The sequence below is a fragment of the Balaenoptera borealis genome (genome assembly GCF_965194805.1).
Source record: "Balaenoptera borealis genome assembly, chromosome: 19".
In the NCBI taxonomy this organism is placed as follows: domain Eukaryota; kingdom Metazoa; phylum Chordata; class Mammalia; order Artiodactyla; family Balaenopteridae; genus Balaenoptera; species Balaenoptera borealis.
In genome coordinates, this window is record NC_138878.1 from 64,072,214 (window position 1) to 64,094,171 (window position 21,958).

At 43.7% G+C, this 21,958-nt stretch overlaps 1 protein-coding gene across 1 annotated transcript in view; it reads left to right on the plus strand.

Moving 5' to 3' along the window:
* PPP2R1A (protein phosphatase 2 scaffold subunit Aalpha) overlaps window positions 1-1,050 on the plus strand; it is a 32,704-nt gene extending 31,654 nt beyond the window's left edge. Inside the window, exons 14-15 of the mRNA XM_082368081.1 lie at window positions 358-449; window positions 605-1,050. Of these exons, the coding sequence (XP_082224207.1) occupies window positions 358-449; window positions 605-621 (109 nt within the window). The 3' untranslated portion in view covers window positions 622-1,050. The remainder of the gene's footprint in view (window positions 1-357; window positions 450-604) is intronic.
* Window positions 1,051-21,958: the final 20,908 nt, after the last annotated feature.

The following is a 21,958-nucleotide window of genomic DNA, read 5'->3' on the forward strand; positions in this document are numbered from 1 at the left end:
GTGTCTTCCTCCCAGCCCGAGCTCCACATGGGTGCGAATCAAGAGGGTTGGATTTTCCACTGTTAACACCTATCATGCAGTAGGCCTCAATAAATACGTTAAACGAATGGAAGGCATCCGATTGCCAAGGCTCAGAGACTTGTGGGTTCTGGATTCCACTTTTCCACATTGTCTGACCTCCCTGTACCTGTTCTGGGCCCCAGAGGCCTCTGTCCTGGTTTGTCAGACTTCCAACCTTCAAAGTAATTGTTTCTCTGGCCCCTGAGACTCTTAATTCACTTGTGTGTCTGTCTATGTGCACACCTTGTGCCCCCGGCCCCACCTGGCTGACCCGGTGCCCTCCTCTGCTCCTCCCAGCACACTGCAGAGCGAAGTCAAGCCCATCCTAGAGAAGCTGACCCAGGACCAGGACGTGGACGTCAAGTACTTTGCCCAAGAGGCTCTGACCGGTAAGGCATTGAGAACTCCGGGACCCCAGCGGCAGGGTGGTCTGCAAGGACGGCGCTAGGCCTGGGGGCAGCCGCTCCAGGCGGGGAGACGCAGGAGCAGCTGTGGGCAGAGGGCTGCCTGCTGTTCTGACTGCCAACTGTTGCTGTTCCCCCAGTTCTGTCTCTCGCCTGATGCTGGAAGAGGAGCCAACGCCGGCCTCTGGTGTCCACCCTCCCCCCGCAGTCCCTCCCTCAGGGAGACATCGGGGGGCCTTTGGCTGTCACTCCCTGTGCATGGTCTGACCCCAGGCCCCTCCCCCAGCACGGGTCCTCCCCTCCCCAGCCTGGGAATCCGACTTCTCACCGTCCACCTCCCGAGGGGCTGAGCGGAGCGCAAGGTGGGACAGGGCAGAGACCTTGGGAGGAAGGGGCCACTCCCGCCCACGCTGGGGGAGAGATGTGAGCATCCCAGGTCGCTGGCTCCTGCTGCTGTAATGGGGACCCCCTCCGCCATCTACTTCTCCACCTCCCTTCCTTCCCCTCGGTGGTTTTTTTTGTGTCAACTGTGTCGTTTTTATTCCTTTTTTTCCCCTTTTCACAGAGAAATAAAGGTCTAGAAATAGCTGGTCCTCTGGTCTTAGTCACTAGCATGGAGAAGAGGGCACCACCTCAGCGCCACTGTCTTGCCCTTCTCTCTGGGGAGGACCTGATTACTGGGCTCGCACAGCCCTGTGTCCTGCGAGTGAGGAGGATTCTCTGGGAAGCCGACGGGAGTGCAGCTGGCCCACGGGGTAGAGGGTCCACGAGGTGTCTCTGGCCAGCACGGTGCTGCGGTGCAGTGCAGTCTCACGGACGCTGGCTGAGTATGTGGTGGTAACAGCAGGTGCCCTGGAGCCAGACTGCGTGCATCCGGGTCCCGGTTCCTCCACTTGACGGCCGTGTGGCCTTGAGTAGGTGGCCCAGTCTTTCTGAACTCAGTGGGGGTAACAGCAGAACCAGACTGAGGGGCCGGGTGTGAAGACTCGATGAGTTAATGCACGTAAGGTGCATACTGACTCGGGGTGGGGGCATGAGAGGAGTCGGTCAGGGGGGCTGTAACTTGCTGGAGAAGCCCCTGTGGTGGGGAGGTCTCAGGATAGTCAAGGCTGTGACAGGGAGCGGGCCGGGGGCTGTGGCTGCACAGGGCCAGTTATCCCACAACATCTGTCCGCCTGTTTCTTTGCCAAGATGGACACCCTGATTTTCAGCTGGGCACAGGACTGCCTGGATTCAACGCATTTTCCCAGGGTCTCTTGAAATTTGGTGTGGCCTTGCGACTAAAATCTAGCCAGTGATATGTGAACAAAGTGGTATGTGCAGCTCTTAGGAAGTGTTCCTAAGCGGGGAGGAGATACGCTCCCGCTCCTTTCCTGCTTCCTGTGCTCTGGAATGTGGAACAGATGGCCGGATGGGAGCAGCCATCCCAGGCCAGGAAGTGATCTTAGACGTGTGGGCCCAGCAAGGCAGCAGAACAAGATAGGTGGAGCCTGGGTTCCTGATGCTGTCGAGACCCACACAAGTTACCAGTCGCCTGGGAGAGTTAAACTGTTTAAGTGACTGTTTGGGGTTTCATCGCTTGCAGGTCACCCGAGTTCTAACTGGTGCGGGGGCCAAAGAGCCCCGGAGAGAGGAGCCGCAGACGTAGTGGATGGTGGTGCGCGTAAGGTTTCACAGAGGACGTGATACCCGAGTGAGATCTGGCTCCGCAGGGTGGAGGGGAAGTTGGTGTTGGGTGGCAAGGCGCTTGCACCAGCTCAGTCCTCATGTTACTGAGTCCCTACTGTTTGTTAGACCAAATCGAACCCTGGGGGGTGAGGGTGAAAGGGACTCTGTTCCTCCTGTGATTAGCTCACCTTCATCTCCTAAGGGCAGGGCCTGTGGTTAAACGCAGTCCCCCCACCCCACCCAACGCAAATGTACCTTTCCTGGGGTATAAATATTTGAAGGGCTGAATGAGTGAAGAATTCACGAGGTGGGGAGGCAGGCAGTGTAATAATCACTTGCAGCATGATGTTGAATGTTCAAGCTTAGTCATCAACCTGCCGGTAATGGTTGGAGGAATGTTCAGATGAGTGACTATGGTGTCCCACTTAACATTTTACTGCACGACAACCCAACCCCGCAAACTTAGTGACTTCAAGCAATGAAAGGTGTCATTCCTCATAGTTCTGTGGCCTGGGCTTGGCTCAGTTGGGAGGTTCTTCTGCCCCGTGTGCTGTCTGCTGGGGCTGCAGTGTTCAAGATGACTTCTTCATTGCCAGAACCCCTGGGGTTGCTTCTGCCTTCCAGGGTAAAGCTCCAGTCTTCAGCTTGCTCCAGAATACTCTGTGCCCTGGAGTCAGCCTCATCTCTCTATGCTGTTGATGCGTCCGCACGTCAGCAGCGGAGCTGAGATGTCTCTGGACCACACGTGGTAGGACTGTTACATTGGCAGCCTCCAGTGGACCACACTCCAGGGCTCACATCTTGAGTGGTCCCCTCCCACACTGGCTCTGGGCTTGGCCACGTGACTTGTTTTGGCAAAGGAGTGACAGCCTCAGAATTGAAGTGGGGGAGACTTGAGGCTAAGAGATCCAGGAGGATTCTGGTCTAAGCTGGAGCAGGTGGAGTTGGGGAGGTGGCAGGTGATGAGGGTAACAGGAGGATTCCCAAGGAGACAGTTTGGGACTTGGTGGCACCTGCATTAGGGGAGTAAAGGGAAGGTTGCAGTCTCCTTGGCACCCAGGATTCAGATCTTCCCAGTCTCGCCACCCACCACTCCCCTGGCAAACATTCTTGGCTCCTGCAAACCCACACGTGCTTCAGCATCTCCACCCTTTTGTCTGTAACATGAACCTCTACCTGGAAAGCTTTCCCTCCTCCTCCCTCATCAGGGAAACAAGGAATTCAGTATGGAGAGTGGGGAAGTGAGACGGAGTTACCCAGGGAGCATGGAGGCGTATGTAGGGGCCAGATCCCGAGGAGCCTCTAAATAGGGTGCAGGGCTTGAACTTGGCCCTGAGGGACGGGGCCCAGTAAGACTTGGGGAGATCATTCTGGGGTCAGACAAGGCCAGGAGGCCAGGGAAGAGGCTGGGATGGTGGTCCTGGAGGCTGAGGACCTCATCTGGGCTGTGGGTGGTTGAGGACAGGGGGCAGAGAGATTGAGGAGGTGGACCTGATGCCACTTCTCCTTTTCAAACCCACAAGAAGTTACACAAGGAGCAGCCGGAAGCAGCCGGAAGGAAGGCCCGGTCTCTCTGCTGTCCTTGGCTCTCATCAGAATATCTGAAGTCTCAGCACATACCTGTCATCAGCCCTCCCGTGTGGAGGAAATCCCCGCTCCAGGCACCCCCTTCAGTTCTTCCCTGTCCAGCTGTGTTTCCCAGATGGGGGAACAGACCCAGAGTGCGTTGGGTGTGTGATGTGGGCCCTTACTGACCGACCGACCGACCAGTCCAGAACTCCACAAATCTCCCAGAAGAAAGGAAATGCCTTGATTTCCTCTTGTAGCTTGAGAGCCTCTTCAGCTCAGCAAAGAAGGAAGCTGGCCTGACAAGCTAGACGAGGAGGGACATGGCATGGCTGGCTTAGTAGCGCTACCGGAATACGGGTCCTGATCTCTTAGCCGTGATGCACGTTGTGGAAATCCTTTTTAATGAGTCGGGGCAAAACCTGATCTGACCTGAACTGCTCTAGTGACGAAACCTGACTCAGGCCGTTACGTAGAGTTTTATCCCTTTTCTATGGAATATAAAGCCCAGCAGAAATGCTCTTGTGTTTGGAATATATGGAATATACTGAATTAGTAATCAAAGAAACCATCCACAAAGAGAAGCCCAGACCCAGATGGCTTTACTGAATTCTACCAAAACATTTAAATAATTAATACCAGTTCTTCACAAACTCTTCCAAAAAATAGAAGGGGAGGAAACACTTCCCAGCTTATTTTGAGGCCAGTATTGCCCTGATACCTAAAACCAGACAAAAACACCAAATGAAAGAGATCTACTAGACCATTATCTCTTAAGAACATAGATGCAAAAATGCTCCAAAATACAACCTGAATTCAGCAACACGTTAAAAAAAATTATGCACCATGACCAAATGGAATCTATCCCAAGCATTCAAGGTTTAACATCAGAAAAATCAACGTAATACACCGTTAGTAGAGTAAAACACAAAACCACATAATCATCTCAGTTGCAGAAAAAGCATGTGACAAAATCCAACACCTTTTTGCGATAAAAACACTCAAACTAGGAATAGGGGGGAACCTCCTTAACATGATAAAAGACGTCTCCAAAACCCCACAGCTAACATAATAATTAATGGTGAAAGACTGGGTGCTTTCCACGTAAGATCAGGAACTTAAAGGCACTCTTGTCCCTTCTACTCAACATTGTACTGGAAGTTCTAGCCAGAATATTTAGTCAAGAAAAAGCAAAGGCTTGCAGATTGGAAAGGAAGAAGTAAAACTGTTTGCAGATGACATGATCTTATATATAGGAAATCCTAAGGAGTCCACTAAAAAAAAAAAAAAATGAGCTACTAAACATGTTTAGCAACATGGCAGGATACAAGATCACAAAAATCATTTGTATTATTGCAGACAATAACAAGTGTTTGGTGAGGATGTGGAGATAATTGGAACCCTCATGCACTGCCGGTGAGAATGTAAAATGGTGGACCCACTTTGGAAAACATTACCAAGCAGTTCCACTGCTAGGTATATACCCAAGAGAATTGGAAACATGGCCACATAAGAGCTTGTACACGAATGCTAACAGCATTGTTCACAAGAGCCAAAACGTGGAGCCCACTCAAGTGTCTATCAGCTGATGAATGGACAAATAAAATGGGGTGTATCCATATAATGGATACTACTTATATAAAAATGACAGAAGTACTGACATGTGCTGCAACATGGGTGAACCTGGAAAAAAAACCATTATGCTAAGCGAAAGGAGCCAGACACAAGCGGCCATATATTGTGAGCTTTCATTTACATGAAATGTCCAGATAGGCAGATCTATAGAGACAAAGTAGATAAGTGGCTGAGGTCAAGGGGTCGGGGTAGGGGGTGGTGGGCAATGGAAAGTGTCTCCTTAAAAAAAAAAAAAAGAAAGTGTCTCCTTAATGGGTATCAGGCTTCTTTTGGGGGTGATGGAATGTCCTGGAACTAGTGGAGATGGCTTCACAACTTTGTAAATATACTAAAACTCATGTAATTGTACACTATAAGAGGGTAAATTTGGTGATACATGAATTACATCTCAATGAAGAACAGTCACCACTAAGCCCTATCTGGCTACCCCGGTCTAGGTAAGTCGGTTTGTAAGAATAAAACAGAATTTTCTTCTGTCCTCTCCACAAAGTTATTTATACTCCAGTTGGCCCTCTGCACCCTTGGGTTGAGAATATTTGGGGGGGGAAAAAATTCCAGAAAGTTTCAAACACCAAAACTTGAACTCTCTGCATGCTGGCAATTATTTACATAGCATTTACATTGCATTAAGTATTATAAGTAATTTAGAGATGATTTAAAGTATATAACAGGGTGTGCGTTGGTTATGTGCAATTACTACGGCATTTTATATAAGGGGCTTGCTTGAGCATACGTGGATTTTGGTATCCATGGTGGGTTCTGGGGTTAACCCACATATACCAAGGGATGACTTTTTTTCAGGTGCTGTTTAGGACTTTCCTTATATTTGCTATCGATTTCTATCTTCTTTGCACTATAGTTAGAGAATATGTTTGATATTTTTAAAATCCTTTGATAACAGCTGAGACTGACTTACGGGGCCCGGTATATGGTCAAGTGTTGTAACTCTCTTTGTGTCATTGAGTAGAGTCAGCAGATGTGAGCAACATTCTGCAAGGTCCAAAAGACCAAGTTTATTGTTTGTGGTAGGCAGACCTGCTATTCATTTCTAAATTTAGCTTTTAACAAATTAATACTAAGAAAATTGCTCAACTCCCACTTTAATTGTAGAATTGCCTGCTCTTTCTATTAGTTTTATAAATTTCTGCTTTATGTATTTTGAAGCCATGTTTATAGAGGCATTTTAAAATGAAGACTTTATATTTTAGTGAATTCAGTCTTTTATCATTATGAGATTACTTCTTTACATCGAGCAGGACCTTTTCATGTCAAGTTTTATTTCTCTGATACTAATATAGATCCTTCAGCTTTCTTTTGATTAGTATTTGCACGGTATGCTTTTCCCATCCTTTTGTTTTCAAACTTTCTGCAGCCTTAGGTTTTATATATAGCGATCGTAAATGGCATATTTTTAGAAAATCCAGTCTGACGATCTTTGTTAACTGATATTTAGTTCCAATTATATTTAATGTACTTAACTAATATATTTGTGCCTAAATCTGCCACCTCCCTTTATGCTTTCTATTTCTTCTACTCTTCTGTTTTTCTTTTTCTCATTGCCTCTTTGTGGATTGACTTAGGATTTATTTTACCAATTCATTTCTCCCCTCTTCCTAGTTTGGAATCCACAGATTCTGTTTTTATTCTTTTAGTGGTTCCCCTAGAACAGTGTTCCCCCACCTGAGTACTGTTGATATTTTCAGCCTGATAATTTCTTGTAGGGGCTGTGCTGTAGTAAGTTTATTGGCATCCCCAGCTTCCACTAGCTAGCAGTAACACCTCCCACCTCCTCCATGGCCAGAAATGTCTCCAACATGGCATATATGCACTAGGAGGCAAAATCCCTCCCAGCTGAGACCGCTGCCCTAGAAATTAGCACACGCATAACCAACATGTCAAAGTCTAACAATCAACACCTTTATCCTCCCCGTGTTAATACAAGAACCTTAGAATTTTTTTTTTTAATTGAAGCTAGGTTTTTTTTTTTTAATTATTATTTATTTATTTATTTATTTTTGGCTGTGTTGGGTCTTCATTTCTGTGCGAGGGCTTTCTCCAGTTGCGGCAAGCGGGGGCCACTCTTCATCGCGGTGCGCGGGCCTCTCACCATCGTGGCCTCTCTTGTTGTGGAGCACAGGCTCCAGACGCGCAGGCTCAGCAGTTGTGGCTCACGGGCCCAGTTGCTCCGCGGCATGTGGGATCTTCCCAGACCAGGGCACGAACCCATGTCCCCTGCATTGGCAGGCAGATTCTCAACCACTGCGCCACCAGGGAAGCCCTAGAATCTTTTTTTTAAATAAATTTATTTTTATTTTATTTTTGGCTGCATTGGGTGTTCGTTGCTGCACGTGGGCTTTCTCTAGTTGTGGCAAGTGGGGGCTACTCTGTTGTGGAGCACGGGCTCTAGGCGCGTGGGCTTCAGTAGTTGTGGCACGTGGGCTCAGTAGTTGTGGCTCACAGGCTCTAGAGCGCAGGCTCAGTAGTTGTGGCACACGGGCTTATTTAGTTGCTCTGTGGCATGTGGGATCTTCCCGGACCAGGGCTCAATCCCATGTCCTCTGCATTGGCAGGCAGATTCTTAACCACTGCGCCACCAGGGAAGCCCAGAGCCTGCGGAATGGACCAACAGCCTTGGCGTCCCCTGGGAACTTGTTAGAAATGCAGAATGTCTGATCACAACCCAGATCTGTTTGATTTTATATTTATGGTACTTCTTTTGTCTTTTATGCTGAAAATCTTAGTTTTTAATGACATTGACATAATCATTTGTGTTATTCACATTGCAGGATATGTATATAATTATATAATACTTATAATTACATTTTAGGATATTTGGAAACATTAAATATAATTATATAAAATATATAAGTATCATAAATAGAGTATATGTTATATAATTATACATTCCGTATATCAGGAAGGCACATAAAATATTTGTAATAGTTCCAAAATGACTGACAGATTTACTAATAGTCTACTGAGTATAGCTTAACATTTCTTTATGGCTCTTTTTTTCTTTTTGTTTTTTTTGAAGAAATTTCCCGCTCATTGTGACCTGAGGTCAGTCACATGGCCCTTCTAATCCACCCACTCTCATTTGTTGAGAAGTGCCTCAGCCATGGAATACATGGAAAAGGTCACTGGCCCTGGGGGCCCATCCTCTGAATTCTCCAGTCATATCTTTTCCACCTAGAGGGTGACTTGGTTTTTATGAACTTCAAGGTGGGAGAATCAAATAAAATGATGAATGTGTGATATTAGGTGTATTGTTACGAGCAGCACTCCCATGCCACAGGCTTTGCTTGCTGTGTAAGCTGACCCTTTCTGTAAGAGCTGACATTTGCTGCTCCAAGTCCTTGATCCCGTCAGAGTGAAGAGACCGGGGTGGAGCCAGAATGAGCTACGTGGCCCTGATGTCTCGTCCCCTGCAGGCTTAAATCAGCAGTGGTGCATCACTTGTCTCCAGTGGCCTCTTCCACAACACCATTCATGAGAACCCCCCACCCCAAAGTAACATTGTCTCCCTTTTTGATGACTCCACTTCTTTGGCTGGATTTTTTTTTTTTTTTTTCTTTTAACCACCAGCTTCTCCATTCAGCCCTTCAAATACTTCGACCTAGATGACCTGGAAGTGGATGAGTTTGAGGAGCCATTTGGTACCTTTGGCTGCTTTAACTTCAATAGTCTGAGTAGAGGTCCTAGCAGAGCCCTAGAGTTACTGTGTTCTCATGAGGTCAACCTGTGGTGCATGAAATGCACGTGTTTCCTCGGAGGAGAATTACCATGGCTGCCTAAGCAGATAAGGGCCACAAGGGGGGCGCTTCGTTCCTGATGTGCAAACTGTTCACAAGAAGGACAAGATTCTAAATATTGTCATCAAGTATGGATGGAAGGAAGGCACCGGGTTCATCTTCCCAAATGGGTGATGACAGGCCTGAAAACATCTCTCAGACGTCTTTGTGCTTAAAGACAAGTTTCATGCACATTTCTGCAGGGATGCATCATTGTGGCCTAGAGTTCATCCCTGAGCCACAAGGATATGGGACCTGGATCTGTTTGTGTGTATGGGTGGGTTGTGAAGATGAAGATGATGGGGGTGTTTTCATTCACTCCCACCAGGCTGGCTGTTCTTCTCCCCCTTCATTCATTTCCTACTCATTCTATCTCAGCTGCTTTCTTACTCTCTGCTTCATTTTCACTACGGCAGCATGTGGTTACCTCATGAACACTCCCACCATTACCGGAGGATTTCTTTACACTGCAAGGAAGTCATCAAGACAGACATGTAATCTCCATAGGGAGAGTCTCCTATTTCCCATAGTGCCACTGAGGGCGAGGTGTCAGTGTCAAGTTCATTTTGTTTCCAGACAGAGTAACATCATAAGACAGACCCTGACATGTTTCTAGGCCTTACCTTCTCTTCACAGGATCCATATAAAAAAAAAAAACTCTCCAAATAGATAGCTCCACTCAGTACCCTTCCAGAATTACTTCTGTTGGACACTGATTATATTTTCTAAACTGCAACAACAACAATGCCACTGATTCTAGGAAAATGTTCCTGTCCCTGAATGTCTTTGGAGTGGTGCTGCCTTGTAAAGGGAGGGAATGGGGAGAACTTGCCCAAGTCAGGGGTCAATTTCTGTGTCCCTAGCTTGGAAGCCATTTCCATCCCGTGGCTGGAGAGATACTTGAGTGCTGCTCGAAAATATGAAAAGATTTCTTGCCCAAGCCTGCAAATAGCATGTCTTCTTTCCCTTCCAGTTTTTTAAGGCCTGCCCTCTGCTCCTTCTTCTTCTGGCCAGTGTTCAACAGTAAAATAGCTGGGGCTACTACAGACATACTCATGCGTCATTACCCTTCTCACAGAACTGTGTGCCCAGACTCTAGGTTGAGATATTAAGGGAAGGGCAGTAACCTCTCAACACTCTTCATTTGGGGCAGGGAGCTGAGCAAGGCCCACACCAGGGTTCCTAATAGCTCCCCTGCTTCCCCACACTTGGAGCTGGAAGGTCTATTTTTCCTAATACTCTAGAGTATACACACACAGGGTAGGGGGACAGCAGAATGGGAACCGCTCTTCATTTTCATTAAGGCTAAACTACAGGGTGGGGAGTAGATTCCAGCCCCTCAGCCTCCATTGGGAAAGTAAGGAGCTCTTGGGGGCAGGGGGCAGCTACTCACCGTGAAGAATACCAGGGTCACATGTTTCTCTCCATCCATCTGAAATCAGAGTCTAGCCAACTCAAACTTCTAGTTTCTGATTTTGTGACATGTGGAGCTACTTTTCTTTTACCCTCCTGGAGGCTGAGTGGGGAAAATCCAGCTCTACCAGGCCTGTAACCCCACTCACCCACAGGTATGTGATGTTTAAAACACTGAGGGAGAAGGGCTGCTTGAGCCAGATCCTGGGGTTGGGTCTTTATTAGATTTTCTCATTTGAAGAAGTCCCTGGATTTTTTTTTCCAATTTTTAAAATTGTAGCAAAATACTCATAAAATTTACCATCTTAACCATTAAAAATTGTACAGATCAGTGGTACGAAATACATCCATAATGTTGTGCAGCCATCACCACCATTCAGCTCTGTAACTCATTTCATCTTGTAAAACTGAAACTCTATACCGATTAAACAATAACTCATTTCCCCCTTTCCCTGATCCCTGGAAACCACCACTCATACTTTCTGTCTCCTATGATTTTGACTACTATAAGTATCTCACATAGTGGAATCATACAGTATGTGTCCTTTTGTGACTGGTTTATTTCACTTAGCATAATGCCCTTGTTAACCTAAAACAGCCAGTTGTTTTACCAGCAAAATGGGTTTATGCAGGAGCTGCAAAGAATTACAATTTGGGACATGCACCTGTGAGGAAACACATGTGTGAGTCCAGTAAAGCAAAGAAGAGGAAAATTTTATAGAGGAGAAAGGGCAGTTGGGAGGGGCTGTTATAAACAAAAAATCCATTGGCGGAAACTGGGAGTTCAAAGTACAGTGGTTTTTCATTGAGTTGTGACAGTCTCTCATTGGCTGAACTGTTGCTAGGCAATGAGAAAATCTTGCTTCCTCTTGCTGGTGGTAGTAAAGTAGCGTCACTTCCTGCTGGAGATGCAAGGTAACATCTCTTCCTGCTGGGATCTGTATTGAGATCCAGTGGTACGCGTGTGAGAGCTCCCCCTGCTGGTCTCCCGACACCGTCTTGGTGAGGGTTCCCTTTATTAATGTTCACATCCTCAAGGTTCATGTTGTATTATATCGCAGAATTTCCTTTCTTTTAAGACTGAATAATATTGCATATTATGTATATACCGCACTTGTCTGTTCATCTGTTGACGGACAGTTCGGTTGCTTCCATGTTTTAGCTATCAAATATCTCTTTGAGACCCTGCTTTCAATTCTTTTGTATAGGTACCCAGAAGTGGAATTGCTGCATCATATAGTAATTTTATTTTTAATTTTCTGAGGAGCTGCCATCCTGTTTTCCAGCGGCTGTGCCATCTTACATTCCTACCAACAGTGCACAGGGTTCCAGTTTCTCCACATTCTTGCCATCAAGTGTTGTTTTCTATTATTTTGATAGTAGCCATCCTAATGGCTATAAGGTAGTATTTCATTGTAGTTCTGATTTTTTGATTTGCATTCACCTAATGAATAGTGATGTTGAGCATCTTTTCATTTGCTTATTTTTCATTTGTATATCTTCTATGGAAAAATGTCTATTCACGTCCTTTGCCAATTTTTAAATTGGGTTATTTCTGGGTTTTTTGTTTTTTTTTTTTTGAGTTTTAAGAGTTCTCTCTGTATTTTGGATATTAATCTCTTATCAGGTATATGACTTGCAAATATTTTCTCCTATTCGGTGGATTGTCTTTTTACTCTGATGATTCTGTCTTTTGATGCACAAAAGCTTTTTAAATTCGGTGAAGTTCAGTTTGTGTTACCTGTGCCTTTGGTGTCATAGCCAAAGAAATCATTGCCAAGTCTAATGTCACGAACCTTTTGCCCTTTGTTTTCTTCTAAAAGTTTTATTGTCTTAGGTCTTACATTTAGGTCTTTGATCCATTTTGAGTTAATTTTTGTATGAGGTGTTAAGGGTCCAACCTCCTTCTTTTGCATGTGGATATCCAATTTTCCCAGCATCATTTGTTGAAAAGGACTGTCCTTTTCTCACGTTGCCCAGAACTTGGGTGAGAAAATTTCCACTTGTTCTAGGAAGCATTCTCCTATCCCTTAACTGGGATTCTGAAGGATCTTTGTAATTTTCTCTCTGAGAAAATCTTGTCTCTCTCGGCATCACATCCTCATCATCATGACTGTTAAGGAATGTGAAGAAATGTCTTAGATTTTACCCTACTGGCAAGGTAACAAATTATCCTGTCAACTTCATGGATGCTGTCAGAAGGCATGAGACTCTGGGGTCTGAGAAAGAAGACTTTATTATTCACGACATAGTAAACAGCAGAAGCTTCATGTTTGCCTTTGTTCTTGTCCAACTCAAGTTCCTCAGAGGTGATACAAAGAGGCCCAGGTGGATGCATCACAAGTGAGGATGTTGTCAAGGTTAAGAAATCCAGGGGCTTCCCTGGTGGCGCAGTGGTTGAGAGTCTGCCTGCCAGTGCAGGGGACACGGGTTCGAGCCCTGGTCTGGGAAGATCCCACATGCCGCGGAGCAACTAGGCCCGTGAGCCACAACTACTGAGCCTGCGCGTCTGGAGCCTGTGCTCCGCAACAAGAGAGGCCGCGATAGTGAGAGGCCCGCACACCGTGATGAAGAGTGGCCCCCGCTTGCCGCAACTAGAGAAAGCCCTCGCACAGAAACGAAGACCCAGCACAGCCAAAAATAAATAAATAAATAAATAAAGGAATTCCTTTAAAAAAAAAAATCCAAATATTTCAAAGTTGGTCCTCAAGAAACCTGCCGAAATTTTGCCTCAGAGGAAGGCACTATTTTTTATTATGTTGGTCCAGTAATTAATCTGTCCTTTTCCCTGGAGGAGGTACTGCAGACATTATCTGAAACTGATTGTTATACAAAAAAATCCTTGAAAAGATAATTTAGGACAGAAGCTGATACAAGCTGTGAAAAAACATAAGAGACCAAAAATTGTCTCTCAACATGGTGCAATTTTCCCTTTAAAACATGAGAATAATCAAAGCTCTAAACAAAAATTTCCACTGAAGATTTCTGGTACCAAGACTAACCTTGATTGTGTGGCACACTGGGGTTGTAAAGATTGAAAGAGACAAGAAAAGCCTGAATCACCAGGAGACTTGACAGAAAATCAGCTCCGAGGGTGAGGTGATGTTAAACTGGATGAGGCAATGATAGATGACAGCGAATAAAAAGAAAGGCAAACACAACATTTTCAGAATAAATGGGAATGTGTTAACTTGATGGATAAAAAGACTTAAGTCACTACTAACACATATAACAAATTATTCTGAATAGATTGCTGATGTAAAATTTAAAGGTATAAAATGATTTTTTAGAAGAAAACAAAGAACATTTTTGAGATCTTATAATAGGAAAAGACTTCTTAAACAGAACAAAAATATTGACTATAAAGGAGAACATGACAAATGATGTTGTATTGAAGTTAAGAGCTTCTACTCATCAAAAGACAACAAGATAGAAAAAGCGATAGAGAGAGAGAGCCAAGAAAGACCTCCTATTTAGTGTATATAGAGAACTTCTTAAAATTCAGTAAGAAAAGGACAGAAAACACACAAAAAATGACAAAGCAACAGACTCTTCAAGAAAAAAATACTCAGTCCTCTTGATCAAGATGGAGGAGTAAGAGGACGTGGAGCTCACCTCCCCCACAAACACATCAAAAATACATCTACTTGTTCTCAGTGGAAAGAGAGAGGTCTGTTTGTTAGGCGTCCCATTCCGAGATTTCCCTGAACGTCCCAGGCCTCCCCCACCTCCCCCGCACAGAGATGGAATGGGACACCTGGTCTGTAATACCTAGTCACTAGCTACAGCTATTGTTCCACAATTCTAGACCACATGGAGCTAATCTACCAAAGATCCCGCACACGGGATTTTACCTCCTTGGTTAGATGATTTCTTAGGTATCTTATTGTTTTCAGTTTTTATTGTTTTTAGTGCAGCTTTAGGTGGTATTACTTTCTTTATTTTACTTTTCGATAGTTTATTGCTAATGTAACTCATGAATAATTTTATTGCTTAGCTATTTTATATCCCTGTGCTATAAAGTAAATTCTCACTGGAAAGTAACTGGAAGCTGGGAGAAGGACTCCTGTACAGCCAAGGCTGTAAGAAAGATACACGTGTAATCAGGTAGGAAGGGAAGAAAAGCAATTGGGTCAGGACCTGTGTCCCACAGTGCACTTTAAACACACTGCACTCTTCAACCCCTGTGTACATTTTAACCCTCTACAGTCTCTCTCTTCCTGCACTTTATCCCCCAACCCCCATGCTCCATGAATCACCACAATCTTGTTCTTATATCCCCCTTTCCCTGTGCCCTCTTCCTTCCCACCTCACTTTATCACGCCTATTCTCAGTCATACCCCACTAACTCCAACTTTCTCATCAAACTCTCCCCCACCCTCACCTTTTGTGGCAGTGCTCAAAGACTTTTTTTTTCTAATTTTTTATTATGGTAAATAAAATATAAAATACAATTTTACAATCTTAACTCTTTTTAAGTGTACAGTTTAGTGTTTAAATATATTCATATTTTTGTCCAACCTAATTACCACTATCCATCTCCAGAACTCTTTTCATCTTGCAAAACTGAAACAGTAACTCCCCATCTCTCCTTCTGCAATACCCTACTTTTATTGCTGTGATTTTTATTGCTGTGATTTTTACTTCTATAAATATCTCATAAAAGTGGAATAGTACAGTATTTGTCTTTTTGCATAATGTCCTCAAAGTTCATCCATGTTGTGGCACATGTCTTTATTTCCTCCCCTTTAAGCCTAAGTAATATTCCATTGTAAGGATTTCCCTGGTGGTCCAGTGGTTGAGAATCTGCCTGCCAATGCAGGGGACATGGGTTCGAGCCCTGGTCTGGGAAGATCCCACATGCCACGGAGCAGCTAAGCCCATGTGCCACAACTACTGAGCCCACGTGCCACAACTACTGAAGCCCGTGCGCCTAGAGCCTGTACTCTGCAACAAGAGAAGCCACCGCAATGAGAAGCCCGTGCACCACAGCAAAGAGTGGCCCCTGCTCGCTGCAACTAGAGACAGCCCGCACGCAGCAACGAAGACCCAACGCAGCCAAAAATAAAAAAATATATAATAATTAAAAAATTAATTATTAAATAAATAAATAATATTCCATTGTATGTATATACCAGTTTATTTTTGTATATGGTGTGAGAAATTATTCCAGTTTGATAGATTTGCATGTAGCTGTCCAGTTCCCCAACACCATTTATTTATGGAAGAGGCTGTCTTTGTCCTATTGTATCTGCTTGCCTCCTTTGTCATAGATTAGTTGACCATGTAGGCATGGGTTTATTTCTGTTCTATCTATTCTGTTCCACTGATCTATGTGTCCATTGATCTTGTGCCAGTACCACACTGTTTTGATGCCTGAAGCTTTGTAGTATAGTTTGAAATCAGGGAGCATGACACCTCCAGCTTTGTTCTTCCTTCTCAAGATTATTTTGGCTATTCAGGGTCTTCTGTGTTTCCATACAAACTTTATAATTATTTGCTCTAGTCTGTGAAAAATGCCATTGGTATTTTGACAGGGATTGCATTGAACCTGTACCTTGTCTTGGGGACTATGATCATTTAATAATACTAATGCCTCCAATCCATGAATATGGTATTTCTTTCCATTTATTTGTGTTGTCTTCAATTTGTTTCATCAGGCTTATAGTTTTTAAAGTACAGGTCTTTTACCTCCTTGGTTAGATGATTTCTTAGGTATCTTATTGTTTTTAGTGAAGTTTTAGGTGGTATTACTTTCTTAATTTTACTTTTTGATAGTTTATTGCTAATGTAACTCATGAATAATTTTATTGCTTAACTATTTTATCATTAAAGTTCTTCCTTGGGCTTCCCTGGTGGCGCAGTGGTTGGGAATCCGCCTGCCAATGCAGGGGACACGGGTTCGGGCCCTGGTCTGGGAGGATCCCACATGCCGTGGAGCGGCTAGGCCCGTGAGCCACAACTGCTGAGCCTGCGCGTCTGGAGCCTGTGCTCTGCAACGGGAGAGGCCGCGACAGTGAGAGGCCCGCGCACCGCGATGAAGAGTGGCCCCCGCTCGCCGCAACTGGAGAAGGCCCTTGCAGAGAAGCGAAGACCCAGCACAGCCAAAAATAAATAAATAAAATAAATAAATTAAAAAAAAAAAAAAAAAAAGAGCCAGCCAAAAGTGGGGGTGGGGGAACATACAGGTTAAAGAAAGAGGAAGCAGAAAAGTTCATTTAAAAAAAAAAAAAAAAAAAAGTTCTTCCTATGTTTTTTACTTTTATATTACCACAAACATTTACCAAAAACTTAGGCGTCTTATTTATTTTATTTTTTATTGAAATATAGTTGATTTACAATGTTGTGTTAGTTTCTGGTGTACAGCAAAGTGAGTTAGTTTTATATATATACACACATATATATTCTTTTTCATTATAAGTTATTACAAGATATTGAATATAGTTTCCTGTGCTATATAGTATGACCTTGTTTTTTATCTGTTTTATATATAGTAGTTTGTATCTGATAACCCCAAATTCCTAATTTATTCTTCCCCCCACCTTCACCTTTGGTAACCATAAATTTGTTTTCTATGTCTGAGTCTGTTTCTATTTTGTAAATAAGTTCATTTGTATCATATTTTAGATTCCACATACAAGCGATATCATATGATATTTGTCTTTGTCTGACTTACTTCACTTAGTATGATAACCTCTAGGTCCAACCATGTTGCTGCAAATGGCATTATTTTGTTCTTTTTTATGGCTGAGTAGTATTCCATTGTGTATATATACCACATCTTCTTTATCCATTCATCAGCTGATGGATATTTAGGTTGCTTCCATGTCTTGGCTGTTGTAAATAGTGCTGCTGTAAACACTGGGGTGCATGTATCTTTTCAAATTAGGGTTTTCTCCAGATATATGCCCTGGAGTGGGATTGCTAGATCCTATGGTAACTCTATTTTTAGTTTTTTAAGGAGCCTACATACTGTCTTCCGCAGTGGCTGCACCAATTTACATTCCCACCAACAGTGTAGGAGGGTTCCCTTTTCTCCACACCCTCTCCAGCATTTATTTTTTGTGGATTTTAAAATAATGGCTATTCTATACAGTGTCAGGTGATAGCTCATTGTAGTTTGGATTTGCATGTCTCTGATAATTAGAGATTTTGTGCATCTTTTCATGTGCCTGTTGCCCATCTGTATGTCTTCTTTAGAGGAATGTCTATTTAGGTCTTCTGCCCATTTTTTGATTGGTTTTTTTATATATATATTGAGCTGTATGAGATGTTTATACCTTTTGGAAATTAAGCCCTTGTCAGTCGCATCATTTGCAAATATTTTCACCCAGTCCGTAGATTGTCTTTTCAATTTCTTATGGTTTCCTTTGCTGTGCAAATGCTTATAAGTTTGATTAGGTTCCATTTGTTTATTTTTGCTTCTATTTCTTTTGCCTTGGGAGACTGATCTAAGAAAACATTGCTACAATTTACATCAGAGAATGTTTTGCCTATGTTCTTGTCTAGGAGTTTTATGGTATCCTATCTTATATTTAAGTCTTTAAGCCATTTTGAGTTTATTTTTGTATATGGTGTGAGGGAGTTTTCTAACTTCATTGATTTACATGAGACTAATAAACAGCCTCTTTTGCATGACCTACGGAAGTCACATCCTTTAGGTGGTTTCCCAAATGAAGAGTGAAATGCTATTGTGTTGTTTACCCCAAAATTTAGCTTCCATCCTACATTGTATGTTCTATTTAAGCGGTTTTGGGGGCATTTTATATAAGCAAAATTTTTGCTCCCCTGAGCTGAAATTAGAAACTATCCATGACTGTTGTGATTTGACCATAAATTGGAGAATTAATGTATGGGGAATCAAATAGTGGCCTCCAATCTGCCCATTGCCACTTCCGTCTTTCCCAGTTCCATTCCTCCCCTCTTCTTTCGTGTATTTCCCCTCCCTCAGATACATCTTCTGTGTCTCCACCCTTGTGAGCTTAGCCATGCACCAAACTCCATTCACTCCTCAACTTCACTCAACTTTTTCAGACTCCTATATTGCATCCTCGACCTCCCTCCTGTCACTTTTTGGACATCCATTCCCATGTGATTCTAGTCTGGCCCTCCTCACCTTCCATCCCCCCTGCAAACCACATCATTTGAGCCTTTATTTTCTTACCCTGCATCTACTTCCAAGCCAAATATCTCAGCCCATTCCCCGTGTACTCTACACCCACACCATCAAGGACCCCAGCCCCAACTCTCAGGCATCCTCAACTAATTCATAAACCAAATCCACAACCCACAACCCTCTTATCCCTGACCCTTTCTTCTGGGCTCCTTGGCTCACTCATGCCCAACGTTCTCCCACCTTCCTCATTGTCATGTGACCATTTTTTTTTTCTCTTCTCTTGGTCATTGTCTTCACCAGGCTTCATGTCCTCTTTCAATTCTCTATTTCTGCCTTGGGCCACACTATATTTCCAGCATCTGCCTACCCCACACGTATTCCCCTTCCTCCTCTCACTGTCTTTTTTTTTTTTTTTTTTTGGCTGCGTTGGGTCTTTGTTGCTGCGCTCAGGCTTTCTCTAATTGCAGCGAGCGGGGGCTGCTCTTCGTTGTGGTGCGCGGTCTTCTCATTGCGGTGGCTTCTCTTGTTGCGGAGCACGGGCTCTAGGCGCGTGGCATGCAGCCTCAGTAGCTGTGGCTCGTGGGCTCCGGAGCACCGGCCCAGCAGCTGTGGCATGTGGGCCCAGCTGCTCTGCGGCATGTGGGATCCTGGACCAGGGATCAAACCCGCGTTCCCTGCATCAGCAGACAGACTCTCAACCACTGGGCCACCAGGGAAGCCCTCACTATCATTTTAATCCCTCAAAGACAATAAGTCTATTGGGAGTTTTACCAACCACTGACCTTTAACATTTTTGCCCCCAAACTCCTCATACCCTTATTTCCTTCATTCCCACGGAATCCCGCACCTCTGTTTCCCTAGAACCCGGTGTGCCTCATACCCTTCACTTTGCCGCACACTTTGCCTCATTGTACCCTCAAAACCGGCAATGCACTTTAACCACCCTGGGATTTTTCATACTCCTTTTTCTTTATCCTTCTGCCTTTTCTCTTTCCCTGTACTCTCTCCCACACTCCAGGCTTTCTTCACCGTGGTCTTATTTGTGTACCCCCTTTTCTATGCCCTCTCTCTCACACTGATCTATCACATACCCATTCACTGCCATGCCTCCAAGCACTCTACCTTTCTTACCCTCTGACCCACCTAAGGAGGTAATACGCATAGCAATTTTAAGGCTGCATATAGCAAATATTGTCTGTTGGTTGTTGCAGCATTGAAAGGATTACAAACAATGGAAAGGACCCCTTTTTCCTGCATCCAGAAGTCTGGAGATACACCTATTCTTCTGTATATGAACATGTCGTCCACAGATACACAGGGACTGTGTAAGTTAATTTTATGAAAGTGAATGCTTTCATATGAATGTGTCACGTGTGTTTATGAATATGATGCGAGTTTATATGTGCTGAGCATGTGCATGAACGTTTGTGAGTTTGCACCTGTAGTTGTGTGAGTATGTGACTTATGTATATGTATATGTATGTGAGTATATATGAGTACGTGAGTGTGAATGCACATGTGTGTTTGCTTCTGCCTGTAAGTGTTTAAATGAGTTCGTGTTTGTGTGCAGACATGGTTGACCACCAGTATGGCTCCAACTCCTGACTTGTAAATGGACAATGACTGCATCATGACTGTGCATCAAATGTGGATTTATTTGTAGGGAAAACTGAAAGATTACTTTCAACTCCTAATTTATATTTCTTAGTTATCAAAGCATCAAGTGCTCATTACTGAAAAGTAGCACAATTAATTAATTAATTAATTAATGTAGAGCACTCTGGTAACTATTTGATCCCCTTGAATTAAGTAATTGAGCATTGGTTCATCTGATATTTACAAGAATAGTAAAATCTGTCTGTTGAGCCTTCAGAACTAGGTGCTAATTTGTGAGACACTCTTTTTGAACCTTCTCATTTTTTTCTATGCATATTGTTCTGCGTCTAAGTCTAATCACTAATGGAGGTCAGTAATTGTAAAGTATATTTTCCTACAACATCTCCATATTAATTGGCATTGATTTATGCAAATGAGTCCAATTTATTGGCTTTGATTTGTGCAGACATTTTCTATAATGAGTGATTTATCATATTCTTCCTTTTACTTGTGTCTCTTTGAATATACTTCTCAGGTATTTTGTCTCATTCCATTTCTCTACCAATACTTTAACTGGTGGTTCAGTTCAGTGGTCTGAAGATTAGGAAAGTACTAGTTTTAGGATAGAGAAACACCTCGGGGAAGTGAGGAATCCAGAGGGACACACATACTTTATGCCAGTCCCTTATGTGTGTGATTTCAGCATTTCCTACTCTCCTCCTTGTGAGACCCTGTCTGCCTTCAGGGGTCATGGAAAAGAAAATGCCTCTCAAAAATACTCCAGTTGTCTCCTAAAGGGGCTAACTAGAAACTTGTAAATGATTTTGGTAATTAACAACAGAGAGAAAACTTTTCAGATCCCAAGCCTACACTCCCATTGCTGCTGCAGGTGAAATGATAATTGCAGTTCTGATGGGAGGGGTGGGGAGGACACAGAATCTCAAACCCATATATCAGGCTCTGGCTGTCTCCCTCCCACACAGGTACTGGCTATAAAGACCATCACAGGGAGCCCACTCTCCTGGCAGGAGGAAGGAGTCAGGTAAGGGCGTTCTTTTTCAGTCTGAGCGGCAGAGCCTGTAAGATAACGGCAGATCAAGATTCTGAGTAAGTGATCATATCAGAAAGGCAGTCTTCTGTGCAGTAACCTGATTCAGTGCCAACACCATGCAGGAAGGTGGAAAAATTCTGAGGCATGAACTGAGCTAGTAAAGTAACCCTACACCAACCCCTGCTGGCTCCTCGGGCAATGTAGTTTAATCCTCACTGGCAGTGATTGTTGTGCCTTAGTCCAAGTGATAACAAAACCTGGTTTTTTAAGGCGCTTAAAAATGTAGATGTAAAATCAGTTTGCTCTTCCGTCTACCTTATAGAATCATAATCATAGTCATCCTTCAGGATGACTAGAGGTGCACCAATAATAACTCCAAGTTTGCAGTAAAGAGTATGATGAATGTGCAAAAAATCACGTAATCCTGTGCAGAAAGTGTATTCAAATGGAAATGGCTTGAATGGAAAGGTTTTCTCTAACTCTGGATGTTAATGGAGACAGTAATTGTGTCTTCACTGAAAACATACAGAGTCTATTGATTATGGTCAAGTGTCTTCACTCTTTAAGTTAGGAAATGAACCGTTAAGGAACGTTCACATGATAATCATGAGTTTCAGGCAGCAGTTGTCAGTCATATATCATATTGTTTCTGCCCATT